At 39.9% G+C, this 18,986-nt stretch overlaps 2 protein-coding genes across 3 annotated transcripts in view; one reads left to right on the forward strand and one right to left on the reverse strand.

Moving 5' to 3' along the window:
• Positions 1-4,908, forward strand: si:dkey-79d12.4 (zinc finger protein 91). Its single transcript, XM_023268204.3, has 2 exons — positions 1-278; positions 1,564-4,908. The coding sequence occupies exon 2, from the start codon at positions 1,607-1,609 to the stop codon at positions 3,530-3,532; it is 1,926 nt and encodes a 641-aa protein (XP_023123972.1). The 5' UTR covers positions 1-278; positions 1,564-1,606; the 3' UTR covers positions 3,533-4,908.
• Positions 3,580-18,986, reverse strand: part of kcnn4 (potassium intermediate/small conductance calcium-activated channel, subfamily N, member 4) — a 25,751-nt gene continuing 10,344 nt past the window's right edge. The window contains exons 4-10 of one of the 2 annotated variants that reach the window (XM_035954199.2): positions 14,153-14,288; positions 12,386-12,403; positions 11,802-11,912; positions 7,795-7,916; positions 6,601-6,670; positions 5,660-5,826; positions 3,580-5,567 (exon numbers count right to left, since the gene is read on the reverse strand). In XM_035954199.2, coding sequence (XP_035810092.2) covers positions 5,564-5,567; positions 5,660-5,826; positions 6,601-6,670; positions 7,795-7,916; positions 11,802-11,912; positions 12,386-12,403; positions 14,153-14,288 — 628 coding nt within the window. In that variant the 3' untranslated portion in view covers positions 3,580-5,563. The remainder of the gene's footprint in view (positions 5,568-5,659; positions 5,827-6,600; positions 6,671-7,794; positions 7,917-11,801; positions 11,913-12,385; positions 12,404-14,152; positions 14,289-18,986) is intronic. The other variant, XM_023283168.3, reaches the window with a different exon arrangement.

Raw genomic sequence — 18,986 nt, forward strand, 5'->3', positions numbered from 1 at the left:
GAGCCTCGGGTATCAGAGGATCATCACTAGCTGTAGGACGCCATGAACGACAGGACGGTGTCCCCAAGTTGAAGGGTTTTTGTTATTATAATGTGCTCAGTCATACGTATAGTATCTCCACCCCTACCGCTGGATGTGCTGCAGAAAAATATCTTTACCAGAAGATATTTATTTATCTGAAAACCCAAATCACCACACACAAGTTGAAATGAACGCGAGCTGCTTTACAGTCAGTGACTTGGACTAACTGTCGGCTCCTGGTTAAAGTTGCGGTCAGGGTAAGTACAGTTTACAGTGCAGATAGTGTAATATTATGTCTTCTGTCATATAGTTCAACAACAGTCGTTTTCTTACCCAAAAACACACATTAACAGATGACTGAGTATGAAAACACAAACCTGTACCACACTTGGTATAATTATTTTGTGTAGTGGTCATTATTGCTCATTATTTAGCATTTTTTTCAGCTAAGTGATGAACAGTTTAGTCTACAAACTGTCAAGAAAAGTGTGAATTTGTGACTTTTTCTAATACAGATGTTGAATGAAGACAGATATAATGACATAAGAAAACTGGATGCTACCATTCTGCTAGCATCTCAAATGCTAGCTAAATGCTAAAATGCTAACAGTTACAATGCTAACATGCTAGATAGGAAGGCTATGTTTGTCATTATGGGTTAGCATGTTAGCATGGTTACATCTGCTGATTTGCACTCAGAGCAAAGTCTGTTTCTAGGAGCTTTAGTGGAAAAGCAACTGGACTTTTCCTTTAGGCTCTAGACGATGCTGTAGCCTACCTGTCATCCAAGAGGCTTCTTCAGTTCTTGGATGAGAGGTGAAGCATCCCTCAAAGAGAAGTCCAGCTTTACTGAAGCTCTTAGGATTACCATAGCCTGGATGACTGAGAATCTGCTCAGACATCTGTTGTTATTTCCTATTAATTTTCAATACATTTCCGTTCTGCTCCTCAGAACTAACGTAAGAGAAAGGAACTAGGGAGGAGAGAATATGTGGTTACACAGTTACTTTTCACAGTGAACGTAGCATTTTTTCACATTTCTTCACGGAAGTTGTTTAATAATGAAAACTGCAGAGTTCAAAACCTTCAGTTTGTGTGTCTGTAATCAGCAGTTGAGATACACAACCACAAATAATGACTAAATGATTCAAACAGATAAGTAATGGTGAACTAAATAAATAGCTCAAATTGTTGAAATTATCATCAAATAGTAGGGCTTAACAGCAGACAGCAACTGTTTTCTAAAAAAAAAAAACTAATTTGCATAAAATATAATTTTATAGCTAAACATAAGGGATAAACTGTTGATAAACTAGCTAAAGATAATGGATATGTGTTTTAATATAATACTCTAATGAATAAAAAGCTCTGACAAAACTGACAAACATTGGAAGTTAAAGTGGACAGGCCTGTGGGGCTTTGTCAAATGCAAAAGGTTGGTAACCACTGTGCTATGATGCTAATGATGATGTATGAAACCTGTAATAGAGATTAATTCCCAAATATTGTAAGTGATTCTGTCCATTTTGCTTTAAATTGCAGACCACCTGGAGGTTGCCTGACCACCTCCTGATGTCTGAAGACAATGAGGAAGAACACTGTGTCTCCAGAAAAAGGCAGATGTATAATGCACACCCGAAGGCAAAGTGCTGGGAATGTGGCAAACAAGTCGATAAGCTTGATCTCACACTATCAAAGCCACAATGTCAAAGCCACCTGCCACACCTGCAAGGTTACTTTCCGCCGCCTGGCGTTGCTCTCCACACACCTGAATAATGCACACTCGCCACCCGTCTGCAAAAAGTGCCATCAGTCTTTCAGTACCGTGTGGGAGCTGAACAAGCATGCGGAGACACCTTGCGTGGGCTCTGCGTCATTTCGTCAACATTCGACTTTGATTCCTGTTGTCAAACGTAAAAAGCACAACAGTAACAATGTTTCCAATAAGGTGACTGTGCACCGAAATAAAAAGTCGGTACAAAGTAACTCAGCGTCAAAGTGGAGGCCTAAACAAAGAGCTGAGAGGAAGCCTAAGAGACCTGAGCCATCAGACAACAGTGTGGAGTATATAGTGGCTGAAGACGATAATGATATTGACATGAAAAGTGACTGTGAGAACGCAGATGATTCAACAAGCTCTGAATCCGATGATGAGGACAACAAACCCTATAAACGCACCGACTTGTGTCTAGGTGATTCCGAATCAGATGGTGGCTCAAGCTCGACTGATGATTCCAGTGACTCTTCTGACAGCCCAAACTCTAAAACAACCCCTGCTCCTCTCCCCAGCGGCAAAAGTTCAGTGTGTACAGTTTGTGGCAGGGGGCCATTTAGGTCCATTAAGCTCCATTTGCTCCACTGTAGAGGCGTAAGAGTGAAATGTCAGTGTGTTCTGTGCAAGAAGCTCTTTCCAACTGAGGCAGCTCTTAATGAGCATCTCATGCCTTTGTATACCTGTAACATCTGCGGTCAAGTTTTCTCTCACAAGAACTTGTACTTTGGTCACCAGTGTCCCGAAGGAAGCACATCGTCTTTGGTCCTCTTTTGTTCCGAGTCATTGCCGAAAGCATGTAACATATGCAAATCCTTTTTCTCCTCTGAGAAGGCTTTGTTGGACCACGTCACCAGAGTTCACATGTCCGTGGTCAGCACCAAGGTGCACATTATTACTGATCCATCACTGCTGACTAATAAAAAAGTCACAGGAGGTGTCCACAGAACAGAAGTGCAGTCAGCCATATATAGTCCGAACATAGCAAACCAGGCCATTAATGGAAAACTCTGTGTTGGCCAAGCCTATGCCAGGTCTACTGTAGTGAAATCCAGCTCTTCTCTTTCAACCTCCTCAATGCACATCGTGTCTGCTGCTGCACCTGACAAATTGAGGAACAGTGGTGAACTAAATAAGCCAACCAACCAGCCTTCGAGTCATGTATCTACACCTTTATTAATCCCTGCTGCTGCCACTGACACAACTCCAGACACTGCAGCCGCATCTGACTCTGTTTCTCCGCCATCGCCCACAATTCTTGCCATGTTTGAGAACAGCAGCCAGGATGTGGCTTTGATGAAGCATATGAACACAGGCTGGCGCTCCAAGGCCTCTCGCCCCTGCCGGCAGTGTGGTGCCGTCCTGCGACAGCCCTCCCTCATCATCAGCCACCGCTACCTCCACCGAGGTCGCCGCTTGTACCGGTGCCAGTGCGGCCGAGCTTTTAAGCACCAGCTGCATCTCCTGCGACACTGCGTCCAGCACGCGGAGGCTGTGAGCTACATCTGCGTCAGCTGTGGGGACACTTTTACTGGAGCTAAACTCTTAGCTCAGCACCTGAAGGGCGACACGCTGGAAAAATCCTGTTCTGGACAAAAGTGGAAAAATAAAGTTAAGACCAAGTGCCGAATGGCGTTTACATGTGACTGTGGACATATTTTTTTCAGACCATCGGCTTACATATGGCATCAACTTAAAAACAGGACAAAAACTAAACAGTTGAAGAAGCCGGTGAAATGACCAAGGAACTCTTTAAGTTTTTCAACAAACGAGAGATTTCACGCAGGTTGTCACTATTTTTGTTTAATTCATGTTACCAAGAGACAGAATCAAAGCAAAAACACATTCATTCTTAATAGCTTTGGAATCTAAGCATGTCCTGGCTGGTTGTTTTCACCACGTGCAAATGATACATAGTAAACAGAGTGAGAGTAAGTTCCTTATATGTTGTTTTGAGTACAAATGAACCTACAAGGAACTGTTTTCAGTATTGGATTCAGTTAAAACTAGAGGTCGACCGATATATCGGCCGGCCGATATTTTGGGCCGATATATGGACTTTTTTCAATATCGGCCATCGGCCGATATTTACAAATAAAAAGCCGATTTGTGATCAGGCACCCGTAGGGGCAGCTGCCGCGATTACCGTTGATGCCAATTTCATATTAAACTTTTGTGTTTTATTTTGTGGTTTATCTAAAGATTTGTAATGTTTAACTGCACTACGTTATTTAATTTAATTAGCATTTGTTACAGTTTTTATTTTGTGATCATGTTTATCTTTTGTACTTGAACAAGCAATTGCACTTTCAGGTTACTTTTTAATTGTATTTTTTGTAAACTTTAAGTTTTTTTTTATGTTATTGTACTTTTTTCACTTTTTGTGTTCAATAAATGTTAGAGTTCTACTAGTGTATTTAATTTGTAATATATACATGTATATACTTTTAGTGTTTAAATTGCCTTTTGTAATCGATGTGCTTTTAAAAAAAAAAGGATATCGGCCTTAAAAATCGGCTTCTACAATCGGCTTTAGATATCGGCCATCGGCTGAAAATTTTTTTAAAAATCGGTATCGGCCTTTGAAAATCCCATATCGGTCGACCTCTAGTTAAAACACATGAAAACTCCAGTTTATCCTCCAGAAAAAAGTAAGTCCAGTTTTGCAAATGTTTTGTCACAAAGTGCATTCTTATCAGTGAGGTTTGTATGGAAGTTTGAGCCCTCTTGTTTTCTGTTTTTAGTTTAGCCAATTCAGACTTTGCGCTCCTTTGAGACACCGAAGAGGTCTTGATATTCAGGTTGAAAATAGCATAGGACTTTTTTTAATGGTTGTTATATAATCATCATGATTTTAACTTTAATAGTACAAAATAATTTGTTATTTCATGTCCACTAGATGGAGCAGCTGGGTTGCCAAAATATGAGCAAACAAGGCAACTTGAGCTCAAGTTTAATTGTTCTCAGAACAGGTGTAAACTGCGAGATGCTTTTCCTGCATCAGATGATTACAACCTAAAATGTAGATGTTAATCTGTGAGTTCTGTTTGAAAGCCGATGAAATCCAACAGACAGAGTTTTAAATAAAGTTTTCTCTCCATAATATTTGGAATTGACGATTAGTTTCTTCTCTCCATTAATTGTCCAAACACACAATGTCATCCACATTTCACTTGGAGGGTTAAAGGGAAGCAGAAGGTTGAGGAATTGTTAAACACTGTATTATGTTTGATGAGCCTATTTGTGAACAATACCACTGAACTGTCTGTTAATGGGAAGAAAATGATTTGTGATAGGTGTTTTCTAAAACTGATTAGGCAAAGACTGGAAAAATCAAAATAAAATTAACATGTAAAATATACAGTATATATATATATATATCTTATTCCATAGGAATAAGGCAATAATAGAGTTCATCAATAGAATCTTACAAATAGCAGTTTAGAGATCCTTTGTTATTGTGGATGAGTTGAATTCTGTTCTTTGTGCATCGTCGCACACAACGCATCTGCTGAAAAACACAATAGATTTCTCAAACTGCAGTGATTTTCCCACAGTGAATGGAAGTCTTATTTTATCTGTATAATTTTACAGCAGTGAGTCATTGTGCAGTGCACTCAGCACTGGGCCAGAAGATGAGATCTTTGGTAGGTATGCCAGTCCTCCAAGTGGTTCAGCATGTTAAGGATCTGAAGCAGCTCTGGGTGGAGAGGATTCATGGATGTAGATGAAAACACTACAGTCGCTTTGACAAGTGTGTGTGCAGCCATGTCACCTGTAAAAACAAACAAAAACCAAAAAAATCATTCTGCAAAGCTGAGACGTTCCAATCCAGCTTAGACACCACATCCTGCAGCGTGTTGTTACCTAATTTCTGGGTTGCGGTGTCGCAGGACCTGAGACAGCAGCTCGGAGCTTTGTTGGAAGCAGCGACTCAGCTCGTCCAGCTTCTGCTCCATGGAGAGGATGCGCTGCTCCAGCTCCCGATACGAGTTGTTCCAATTGGCACTGAGGTCGCACATGATCATCTGCATCTGTTGAAATTCGACATGCAACACAAGTGCAGAGATTTTAGTGTATAAAAAAAACAAAACACTTTGAGGTCGAACTAGAACCACAAGGATATTGTTGAGCTTTATGAACACATTTTAAAAGTATGTTGAAAACTTGTGGTGAAGCTTTGGTGTGTCTCACTGACTGATTGACATGCTGTTATGTTGCGGATGTGGGACAACTTGGAGCCGAGATTCAAAAACCACACCCTTGTTGCCAGCATAGAAAGCATATCCTACATTTGGCAATCCCTCGGGCACTTTCAAAAAAAGAAGCCAACAGCAGCTGTCTTTTAATATTTTTATTTTTTTACTTTGAGACTGGCTCAGCTGCATTCAGTCAGTAAGAGAGAGCAGCATGTTTCGTTTACTGCACGCCTGTTCGACTGTAACTGATTGTAAAGTGACCGTAGCATGGTTTACTTTTGACCGAGGGGCTACATGTGCAGTCTGGAAAAACTTGGCTTATTGTTCATATAAATCAATCAATTACGAAGCATGAATTACACATTAGTGCCTCTCGCTGGGTGATGTATTTTTATCTCGGGTTTGTTCCACATGGAAAAGCTTTTCGGGGCCCGTGAATTCCTGATGAATGAATCCCGGGATTCATTCGTCAGGAATTCAAATCTCACCGTCCACATTTTGCAAATGTGTCTGCACACCTAGCAGACTGTAAAATAGTGCAGTGTATTTTTTTATGGAGTCTTAACAGTGGAGCATGTGCAAAATATTCCAAGGACAGCTGATATTTACCTTAGGGAGGTCCACCATTTCGCTGACGTAATCTCTCAGTTTTCTTTGTTTGAGGCGTAAATTACGAAATCTGTGCAGAAAAAAAGTCAGGTCTCATTTTAGTTACTTCATTATAAATATTACACTCACAGAAAGAGAAGGGGATCAAAGTAGTTTCATTTACATGTCAGAGATCAGTTCTCGGATTTAAAAAAAAAACCTAATCCAAGAAAAAGGGTTCAAGAGTTTGGAAGTGCCCATCTGCAGTGAGAAGGAGCGTCCTATTTTTGGACAAATGGAGCAACCCTGGCACAAAACAGAAGCCCTGATTTGTGCAAGAATATGCTGACAATCAAGTATTCCACTACTCAACCTGGAGGAGTCATGCTGGGTTTGTTAAACTGCTATAAAACATTGCTTGAAGGTTTCTGACATATAGAGGTGGAACAGAGCTAAATTTAGCACCTTGGATGGATGAAACCAAAAGTTGCACCGAAAAAAGACACATGGAAACCAATATCGCAATAAAGCAGCCGGTCTGCGAGGATTTTCAGAGTGATGGAGGGATGGCCTCATTACAGTGCTTGATCCCAAGGTGTGGAGGTTCCTCCCTCTCATACTTTCCACAGAGTGTTTATTTATAATGGTTCAAGCCGGTTTAAAGCAGGAAGGGCAACCCCTCCACGCAGGCTAACATACCCGCACACATGTTGTCAGGATAACAGACCACATAATCCCACTTGTGGGTTTCCTGTTTTGTGCAATCCACTTGTTTTTAGCAGAGCAGATCTGATACCAAGAGAATGCATCTCAAACAGGAGAAAAAAGTGCAAAGCAATCTATAAAGTTGGCACCTCATCATGATGTTCTTTATCTTAAGGGAAAAGATGCACAATATTACTGTCAAATACTGTGAATTATTATCTTATTTAATAAGTTACTCGCCAGCAATAGCTTTGGCATGCATTCTGCACAATAAAAGGGTGGACCCTTGTTCACACATGCCCTGCCCACATAAAAGGCGCAAACAAATCTAATTAGTAATCTAAATTATCCATTAAAATCGATGACTCTGTGGTTAAACATGTTGACACTCAGTTAATGACCCATAAAATGCACATACAAGGCGCACAAACCACCACCCACTTACACCCCTCGCCCAAGCACACACAGACATCCCACCCGAAGGCATGGCTTTGCGGTACAGTAACTCACACTCTGATGGCTTCCAGAAGGCATCTCTGGTGTCTTCGGTGCTCGCCGCGGTTGCCCTTCGTCAGGTTGGTGCGGTGCAGCAGCCAGCATTCTCTTAGCACATTAGCAGCTGCGTGGCGGATCTGGAAACGGAGACAGAAGAAAATGAACCGAGGTTCCAAGTAGCAGAAAAAAGCATCGAGATAAAGTCGGTCACACTTGCAGGCCTGACTGACAAAAATCACACAGAGCTGCTTGAATCTTTTAGACATTTTAGTACAGGATGTAAAAGCATGAGTCATTCAAGCCAGCTGATTAAATCCAGATAGTTTTTCCTGTTCCACCCTTCTGCTCTATGATGCTGATTTCAGATAATACAGAACTATTAGGCCTTATTTTCTTAGAGAGACTCACAGTAATACAGAAGAATCTGAAAAACGGGCCACAACAGACTAAAGTCAGGCCTTGACACTGCAAGATTTCTCCAGTATCACCTTTTTGCAATCTTCTCTTTGATTCTATTTGTGTCTGTTTGCCTTCCTGCCCAAATCACTGTGACTGCCCTGTGATGATGTCACTCCGGCCCTGTTGTGAGGGATATTATTAGAGGTTGTCAGTGTTTGCAGCCAGATGTCTTCCCTTGTTCCCATCGGTGTAAATCTGGACTGCAGCAGATAGCTCAGGAGGATGCACACACACACACACACACACACACACACACACACAAACCAAAACAACCATGAGCGAGGCGCAAAGATGCACCTAGTGACAGGATGCAGCCACCAGGAGAAAGGAAACGCTTGTATCCTCCAAAGCAATGCAGCCACAGCAGCCACACGCTGCTTCACAGTTTGACGAGGAGCTGCAGTACAAGCTAGACCCAGTCTGTCCTTACACATTTATGCTTCTTCCTTGGACACTTGCAATTTCATTTTAAGCTCCTTCTTCCACCTCTTTCTTCTTACCATCAATAAGCAAACTCTTGAAACATTTCCAAGCTTACAAGCAGCTCTGCAAGCCACTTTCACACACACTCAAATGGTTTCCTGTTGCACCGTCCTGAACTGACACAAGTCTCCTTCCTGACAGAGATAAGATTATTTCCTCTGTTTGACGCCTTGAAAGGCCTATAAAGACGTTGGCAGATCTCACCTCCCTCCTCTTTTCCCACACTATCCTGTTCTCTCGTGTCTCTTATTGAGGGACCAAAATAATCACTTACAAAAAAAAAAAAAAGAAATCAAAAACCAAAACACGCATGCAACGTGGAAAGTTGTGACGCATTCGTACGGACATCTCCATCCGCTTTGTTTTTTTGTCTTACCATACTGTAGTAACCTGTAATGAAAGGAAGGCTGCCTGATTGTTAATAAATGCATTTTTTAGGGAATTTTAATTAAGAAGAGCCACTATTTTCAGTTTCTGTAGCTCCTTTCACTTACTTCACTACTCTAATATGTATCAAAGGTACTTCAGAGGTTTTCAGCTTCACCAGAAAGAGTCACAGGAGAAGGATTGTTTGTGTATTATTTTTCAGCATAGTCTCTTTTAACTTCAATGCAATTGGCACTTGTTCTCATTGTACCAGAAGCTTCTCCATTCTTTACTTTTCCAGTAAACGGACTCAGATGAAGAGCTTCACCTTTTTTATTTCCACAATCACAATCTTGCTTACCGGCTAACCCATTTGCACAGATTAGGTCCCGACTCACACCTGGATTAGAAGGCTGGTCTGATTCTGACCCTCTGATGTGTCTGATCCTTTACTGTTACCAGAATCTCGTGCTTCCAGATTCTCCTCAACAGCATGCGTGACTTCAGCATCCCTTTAAAAGTGCCGCCCTGCAGGTTTGATTTCAGTTTGGGAAACATAAGTCAGACGGTGCAGGACGGGTGAGTAATGTTCATGAGGGAAATGATTCAAAGCCAGATTTGGCTGCTTCTGCCACCCGATGCTGTGTGTCCTGGAGCAACAGTCACCATCTTGAAGCTTTAATCTTCTTTTTTACTTTGATTGCTTCATACATTAGTTTTGTGGACAGTGATATAAAGCATTTAACACACAGGTTATGCCCCAAAACGGGAGTCACGTCCCTTGTTTCCAGGTGAGGCCAAGAACTTTTTGAAGTACCTTTGTATATCTAATAAACTGTAGATCATAATCCAGAAGCTTAAGGAAAGTTCAACATATCCAGGATCAGTTTTTATTATCAGGCTTCATTAAGCCAAACAACTGCTAAGCATTCAAGCAAAGCTGATTATCAACTCATTAAGTCGGCCCAGATTTTCTAAATCATGTTTACGTAAAAGTGGCGGCACCAGGTGACCAAACTCAGATCTAGAGCTGTAGATTTCTCATAAGAAGAAAACGCTACGCAGTATCTGTCACTTGAACTGAATGGTTGTTAGATTTTCATGAAGCAGTATAGACAGAGGTAATAAATAATGAGAAATTGACCAAAAAAAAAAGCATACTGATTGTGTCCAGTGGCAGAAATTGTTAGGATTAAAAAAAAGTTCGAACTTTTGACTTGGTTTTAAAGAGTCTCGCAGAAATTTGTACTAAGCCATCAACCATGTTACAACCCTGAACCAATATGAAGAATGTCAAAATGTAATACAGGCTGACAGATGCACAGCTGCTACAGCCAAAGCAGGAATGAAAGCCTGTGTGAGCTACTACACTCATTAATATCACTGCTTCTTCATTGGTGCAAATAGATGTGACTATAATTACAATTGTGTGTTTCATGAAACGAACATGTTGCAGATGTATTCTTATAAGGCAGTTTTAGCCAGATTCTTTCAGCTGCAGCCCTGGCAACATTAAAACTGTCCAGGGAGAAAGTAAACAACAAATCTAAAAACATAATTCACACCAGTAAGTAGGGTTATTGCAAAGATAAGGTCAAGAAGGCCTTAATCAGTTACTATTTCAGCATTATATCATTATATATAAGCCTAGAAAGTAGCGAAATTGCTTTAAAAGAGTGCAGTTCCCTCCACTGATAATCTATATCGTTCATATCTATGCTTATTATAAAAGACGAGACTCTCTCACGATCCTACGCACCGAGCTCCAGGGAATCTTCTTGGAATGGTGACGGCATTTTCCAAGAGAGCTGACTGGTCAGTAGGCAGTGCTTTTATACGTGTACATCTGTTATTTTGAGCATAGCTTGTTTAGGAACAGGTTAGGTGCAGCACAAGGTGCATTTATCGTGTACTCCAGTAAGCATCAAACTACCGTTATATTCCTAAAAATCCAGAGTTAAACCTAAAGTTACCTCCCTAACCTAAAGTCCAGCTTCCTACAGGCCTCTGATTCTACAGTTAAGATGATTTTCAAAGTAAAAAATCAATAATTTGACCTATATTGAGCTGGAAATGTGTTAATAATTCAAATTAGTTAATTATTAGTAAAGACTATTTTCATTAGATATACTCAACAGAAAATTCTTGAATTCTTCCTTAATCTGGTTTCTTATTAACCGACTGGGAATTTCACGTTTTGGTCCCTTCAGTACAAATAACCTATTTTACATAACTACCAAGCATTTTTCCAAAGCATACCAAAGCGCTGTTAGGTTGTTATATTATTGCTGCGTGGCAATGAAGCACAGACTTTTCAAATCACTCTGCACTTGCATCTGAATTACCACGCAATGTTCCAGCGACTTTGACAACAATAAACATGGGCACGGTGTTCATTCTGATGAATTATCTAACTTAAACAAGCTTCAAATGTCTGCAAGCTGGTTTTCATACTGGGAATAAAATTAACAGAAACTAACAGCTGGCTGGACGGTAGAAAAGGTGCATTGAAAAAAAAATACATAATAATGATTTGATGATTTACTGTCATCTTTGAAGTAACAGAATTGCAAAATAGCATGTAAAGAATGTCAAAATATCATATTTCTAATAAAGAAAATTGCCAACTACATTTTTTCTCATATTTACAATTAGTTTCTTATAAAATCAATATTTTTATGTATGTTTGCTGGGTAACTAATGCATGCTCTTACCCTTTTGGAGATCTGGATGTCCAGCATGAAGTAGTGCACATGTTTCTCTCCTTTGTTCAGCGCCAGCTTCTCTGTTACGATTGCGACCAGCATGGCGGTGCAGGCTACACCCTGAAACCCAGCACAGCTGTTAGCATGGTTTCTCATGCACTGCATGCACCACTTGCCTGTCTTCTCCACAGATTCTCAGTGATTATGTAAGACTGATCCAGGATGGTGAAAGAAAAACTGATTTAAATCCTCAACAGTGGGGTTTGTTTCTTTTGCTCCTTTATTGCCCTCAAAGGAAAGAATTTATTCAGAAAACTCAGTGTTGATCTTCATACCTTAAATGGTTTAGTCTAATAAATCAAAGTTATATTTACACAAAAAGTTCAGTGGTTAAACGGGCTTCTATGGCTCTATAATAGTGTGGGGTTCCTCTGAGAATAGCTTTGTGCTATTGCTGGACAGGGAACTACAGACTGATGGTAAATATCCAAACAGGCCACAGAGCAAACCTCATCCACACAGTCACACAGAAAAAAAAGACAAAACACTGCACCGAGCTCACGTCCACCACAGATAATGATGAAGGTTTTTACCTGCTTTCCTTTTTTCAGCTTGCATTAGAGAGAGGGAAAAAGAAAGGGAGAGAGAAAGACCAAGCGTGAGCATAAGCCAGAGTTTTGAAAGATATATTTATCCTTCACTCCCTCCAGCAGCCACAAAATATCTATCATTACATCGTCTGCGAAACCAGGGAGGTACAAACTCTTTCCTTGGATCCGTCCACACACAGTGATGGGACGCAAACAGTGCTGTCGACCCCCGAGAGCAGCTGCAAATTGAGTTACAGCTGGAGTGAAGCCGAAAGTTTCTGACCGTGGAGGCTCTCGACCATGTTACAGGTGTGAGCATCACCCCAGTCGCTGGATCCCAGAGCTGTCCTGATGATCGGAGTGGGGGAAATTTATTTTTTTTCCAAACCATGGGCACAGGTTGGCACACCCTCCTGTTTGGAGTGATGCCAAAGGCAATAAACCACCTAAAAATGGATATGGTGGAAAGTTTTCCCTTATAAGGGGGGAACTTATAAAAACAAGGGAGATGGAGAAAGAGAGAGGGAAAGATTGGGAAGACTGTTTTCCATTCTGTCACAGAGGTGTCTAAACCGGACTTGTGCCCACATCCAGAGCCATGGTGGGGACTCTTATCTGCTCGTACTGGAATTTAAAGCAGGACAGTTTATCACCTTTTCAGACAAACAGTCCCTCCTTGCTGTCAGTGACTTACTGTTTGCTATAACTTGTGTCTTATCTCAGTTGTAGTTTCCCCAGCCTTTTAACTCTCAACTGTATTGCCGACCTTCATCTCCACCTTTTTTCAATCGTAACCTTAAGAGCATGTTTGCATTCCATAAAAACTGTAAGATATGGCTTATTTTGCTCGTGTATTGAATTTACTGCAATGTTTTCTCTCTGGGTCACTGATTTTTTTTCATTGACAGAATCAGCTTAATTAGAAATGACAAACTTCTCAATATCTAAATAATACACTTTATACAGATCATACGTTTCAGGCAAATTCAGGCATTTAGAAGAGTTTAGTGTATCCAAAATAACTGGTGGAACAGCGCAGAACAGGCTGGGGTTGCAAAAAGTAAAGGAGGGAATTGAACCAAACTGAACTGACCTGAAATGAAATTGGAAAAATGAATGGGAAAATAGGGGAAGAGTTGCTGCAATGGAACAGAAGGGAGAGAAGCAAACCAGAGAGGATGCTATGAAGCAGTGTGGAAGAGAAATCAGGACAAAATATATGGAGAAGGGCTGAAATACAGCACAATGGAGCAATGAGGTAAGAAACCAGAACATGAACTGTGGAGCAGAGCCCGCAGAGAAGGAATAGGACAGAACAGAACAGAGAAGAACAGGAATAAAAGTCAAGGTAAGGGGGAAATTTTGACCACAGCAGGACAGCAACAGAACATGTTGTTTTTATGTGTGCACACAGAGAAGTGTATGAGGGGGTTTCATCAGGAACAAATACAGAAGTGAAACAAAGATAAGACATCTCTCCTTCCCTGTGCTTATCAAATCGAGCAATACATGTCTTAAAATCACCACTCCCGTGCTGGCTGAACAATTTTCTGGTAAGAGCCCAAACCATCCAGTGGATGAATAAATTTGTACATATCTTCTAAAACCTTTGTGTTTCATAATGAACTCCAAACTCATACAAAGGTGAGAGGGAAACATTTTTTTGTCCTGGATATAAAGGGAGATTAACAATAAATTTGTCTATTCTTCTATTGCATTCTAAACAATCTACAGCTTGTATGACAGTTTTTCAATAAGGAACTCAGTTACCATGACGCCGGTGAAGAGACACACCGCCTTGCCACAGCTGGTGTTCGGTGCCACATCGCCGTAGCCAACAGTGAGGAAGGTGATCGCTATGAGCCACAGAGCTGTTTCCATGTGGCCGGTGGAGGTCTGGGTCTGCCTGAAGGGGGGAGAAAACAAGGAAGAAATCACTTCAAATGCATTCTTTTGGATCCCAGCTAGCAGGGAACATTTCCATAACACTGGCGGACATTTGCTAAAAGATGTAAAGAATAAGTCTTAATCACATTTTCACATTTTAAGGATGTTTATACCTTTAGATAATGTTCCTACACAGTTAAATGTTCACAAAAAAGTTTCAGCTGCAACATTCAGTGGATGTTTTGAGGATGTTATCAGGGCCACAGAATGGTAATAATAAACCAACTCACTGCAACATTCAAAGAACAGTTTTAGGATGTTATTGAGACCTGAGATGACAGAATGTTTCGCATAAAACGTTCCTGCAATATATTGCGGTAACAAATGCAAAAACATTTTGCCTGTAACATTCTGCAGATCATAGAACGCTCTTTTTATTAAACATTTGCACAATGTTAAATGACACCAAATGAAGAACAATCTAGACAGAACATTTGGAAAATGTTTTAAGGATGTTAGGGCATAATGTTCTAACTGTATTGTCTCTACAAATATCTAAGAAAGTTATGACCAAACATTTTTAGAATGTTTTATTAAGGGGATAGTATCCTTCTTTAAAGTGGAACATTCTAGGAACAAAATGAAACATTTTCGCCAAAATTTAGAATAATACAAACTCCAATACTAAACTTCATTGAAATGTAAAGAAGACTTCCACAGTACCAGGTTTTGTTTTTAAAATTATGTATATATTACATCTTTAAAGTAATTTAACACATTTTTAAAATAATTTATTTGATCAGAAATCTGTTTGTCAAATCTTTATAATGCAAAAGATGCTACATATTGGATGGGATAATCTTCAAAATCAATGATTTGTAGCAGAAAAGAAAACTAAAACAGACGGAAGAGCCCTTTTTTCTGTCCTAGCAGGAAGTGTAGACAGGAAGTGAGGTGTTAAAGCACCTGTGAGCTGAGTGTGGCAAACAAATGAGGCCTAAAGAACAATGGACAGTGAAGTGAGAGTTGGGATGAAGGAGATTTCAGAAAGACAAACAATCTTCTGATTGTCTTTGCTTAAAATTGCATGTATTAAAGTAATTGGAGCAACTGTGGAGCCAGAACCAGCTGGATATGCGATATTTAATCCCTAACAAACTGGATGCTCCTCATTCCACCTCCTCTGGATAGATGTCTGAGCCTTGACTGGACCACGGCTGAGATAAGTCTCCATTATTTCCTATTTAATCTCTAGTCTTCTTCCCTTTCCTCTTGCCTCAGCTCATGCTACATTATGCCTTTGACAAGCTTCCTCTGCCTTCCTTAGCTTCCTAGCTCCTCACCAACACTCTCAGGGGGTAGGGGTTGTTTGACCTGCAATGTTCAGGTGGATGGTACATGCCAAACATCCACATGAATGTCAGGACTCAAGGTTTCCTAGCAGAACATTGCATTATGACAAGATGATCAATGTTATTCACTTCACCTGTCAGTAGTCATAGCGCTGTGGCTGATGGGTGTACATCCCACCCGCCTCAAAAACTGGACTAAAATACACTGAAACAAGCTGAATGAACTGAAATGTGCAAGTTAATCGAAATGAACTGAAATGACATGGAGTGAACTGAAATGAACTTAAGTGAACTGAGATGCGCTAAAATTAGCTGAAGTGAACTGAAATGATTCGCTGTTGAACTGGTATTTTTTGAAAGTTTATCGTCATTAATTAAGGATCTTTGCTTGTCTTTATCAGGATAAAGAGAATTATATTAGTTGGGGTTCTGTTGATTGAATGGACTTTTGTCCATGAGATATTTCCATGTTTGATTTTTTGACTAAAGTAGTATTTAACCTGATTTCAAAAAAATAAGGTGAATGTGATGACTTTGGTTCTCTTCTATGTATATGTAGTTTTGTATTTACTTTTGTACCGAGGGAGTTCATTTAATCGGGCTATTCCTTTAATTAGTTCTGAAAATATCTTTTAAAGTGGCAGGTGAAGTTTAACCTTTATTCCCCCATCTGGTGTCCAACTCAAATTGACTAATTTGAATATTACGGATACACTTCCGCTACAGCTTGACTCCTAATTGCAATATAAATATCCAATATGTCGTTACCCTCTGACCTCCAAAGGCCACTGGTGGGTTTGAAAGGCATGTTGGTTTTAAAAACAAATTTCCTAAACTATATTATTTATCAGAGCTAGAAACTGTGGCAACAAAAGTAATTTTCAACTTTCTGATGGTCCTTGAACTCATCATTTATTGAAGGAAAAAGCTTCAAATCATGATACTGGATTAAAATCACTTTATCTGATGTGTATTCCAAAAAATATGAAAAATAAACTGCTTGTTCTAGCCAAAGTTCATGAAAAATTAAAAATCATGCACTCCTCGGCACAAATGTGAATCCATTAGTGATCCAGTTGTGACCAACAGTCATGTGACAAAAATTCAGGGACATTACAGCTGAACTGCAGGCTGTGTTTACACAGAGCAGATGGGAGACACGTATGAAAACAAAAAATGTCATCAGTAAAATATTTATAGCATGTAGAGCCTCTATGTTTTTTTTCAGTTTTGGTAACACCTCTGGCCATTTAAAAAAAATTATACAAGTTGATACAATTTTTCCCCCTCAATTTTAGCAAAAATCAAATATTCAATAAATAAATTTTTAAGTGATTCATTACATAACTGTGTCATACCGCACGGCTGTGCTGTTTCCATAGAGGTGCACAACTCCATATTACAGTGGCAAACAAACCCATAGTGAGTAAAAACATGAGACGAGGGACAAACGGCCAGACAGTGCAGAGTTCAGAGGGTTTCCTTGAAAATCACTTAAGGGATCCATATGTTTTGTCAGTGTTTTTGGATTTTGATCAAAGTACCTCATTCCCATTTATGCCTGTTTAACTCTTAACTTGCAATGTTGCTCATCAAGACTTAAAGCATTAAGAAATACTGGTATACCATTGTATAAATGACATTCAATTATCTGTAATTGAAGACACATTTTAGAATATAACTGACTATAATTTTAATCCTACAGTTCTGCCTAGGAACCTTTTTATTGATACATATCAGCTGTTTTCTTTGAAAGTTATAAGAAACTATAGGCATCTGCACAATAAAGTGCGAACCTGAAGTGTAATTTTATCAGTATGTCTGTGAATCTGCCTGTAACTCCACCACATAAAGACATAAAGTTATGTGTACAGTCAGGCTGGTACAGGTGTGGTCTGCTAATCTTATCACTGCTGCTACTACACAGCACTCAGGAAGTCAGGAAGTAGATACTTGTGTAAACTTGTAAAGCATTGCAAAACACAAGTCCGATGTACACTTGGCAGAAATCGCACAACTGATCGGTGTCCATCTGTCAGTCTGGATGTGGCAATCAACTCGTATAGAAAATGACTGTTGTAACACTTAAAAGGTATGGCGGTCTTATCAGCTATCAGTCATACGTTCTTTTATTACTTCTGACAAATCAAAACATACAGAACGGAGACGGAAAACTGAAGGAAAAACCTCCCAATAAGGTTCAAATGAACAAATGACCTCACGCTGTTCAAACAGCCAAACAGACTGCAGAGGATCAGGTTGACATTTAGTTGGCTCCGAGTAGCAAAATAGAAAATGAGAATTATGAAATCAGTCATTGGAAATGCGTTTTCAATAGGAAAGTCAAATTGACCGTCAAAGCTTGAGGAGGAATTTTAAACGACCAATGAACACGAGTGCAACAGTGAATGGACATTTGGATCAAGATAGCAGACAGACAGAGTTGTAGTGTGTGTTTGTGTCTGAGTACTATGAATAACCATTTTTAAACTTTTTTGGCTATTCTAAGAAAAAGAGCAAAATGTTCCATAAACTTTTGTAGCTCACCAAACTTTTGCCTTTCTCTCCCACTGTGTAATGTCTAATTATTTTCCCATAAATCACCTTTTTTTTTTTTTTTTTTTTTAAACATTTCTACAAATAACATCGGTTGATATTACATCCTGCTGACAGTATCCGGGCCCATTTGAAGTCTTTGCTACATTTCTCTTCAGTAAAGCAGGTGGCAGTAAGCTGGGCAGCCCTTTAGCCCTACAAATTATGCAAAAAGTCTGCCTTTCCCTTGTGTCAAGACAGGTGTCAACTTCAATCAGAGGATGATGAAGAAAAAAATGACATCATAAGAGTTTTCTCTCTTCTCCAAGTTTGATGTCGGCAGATAACAGTGATAGTAAGTCGGTGTACTATTTTGCAGGCATCTGTCTTTAGTCTAATCAAGGTAGGAAGTGCAGATCTTGGCCTGGCTGTATCTTCCTTGTTTGCAACCACTTTCATGACTGTATTGTGTGACTTTGTGCCTGATAACAGTAATAGTGAAATACAACAGCAGCTCTGAAAAGAGAGTTCACTTGTACGTGCACAAAACTAAACGTTTCAGCAGCAATTGCTGCAGGGACCAATCCAGATAATATGAGTGACTTTTAAACAAGATAATGATTGCCTAGTCTTACTGTCAAGATGTATTTATGTCACTAGACAAAATGGAAAACAACAGATTGACATTATAGGTTGATGCATTCTCATATGGACAGCTTGAGCAAACTGTTGCAGAGAAGGCAGGATTGAGGTGGGAGTACTGGAGTGTCAGCTGGGACTCCTCACAGTTCAGGTAGGAGGGCCCCTTTGCAGAATTTTGCTTAGCGCCT

This window comes from Amphiprion ocellaris, chromosome 9 (genome assembly GCF_022539595.1).
Source record: "Amphiprion ocellaris isolate individual 3 ecotype Okinawa chromosome 9, ASM2253959v1, whole genome shotgun sequence".
NCBI lineage: Eukaryota > Metazoa > Chordata > Actinopteri > Pomacentridae > Amphiprion > Amphiprion ocellaris.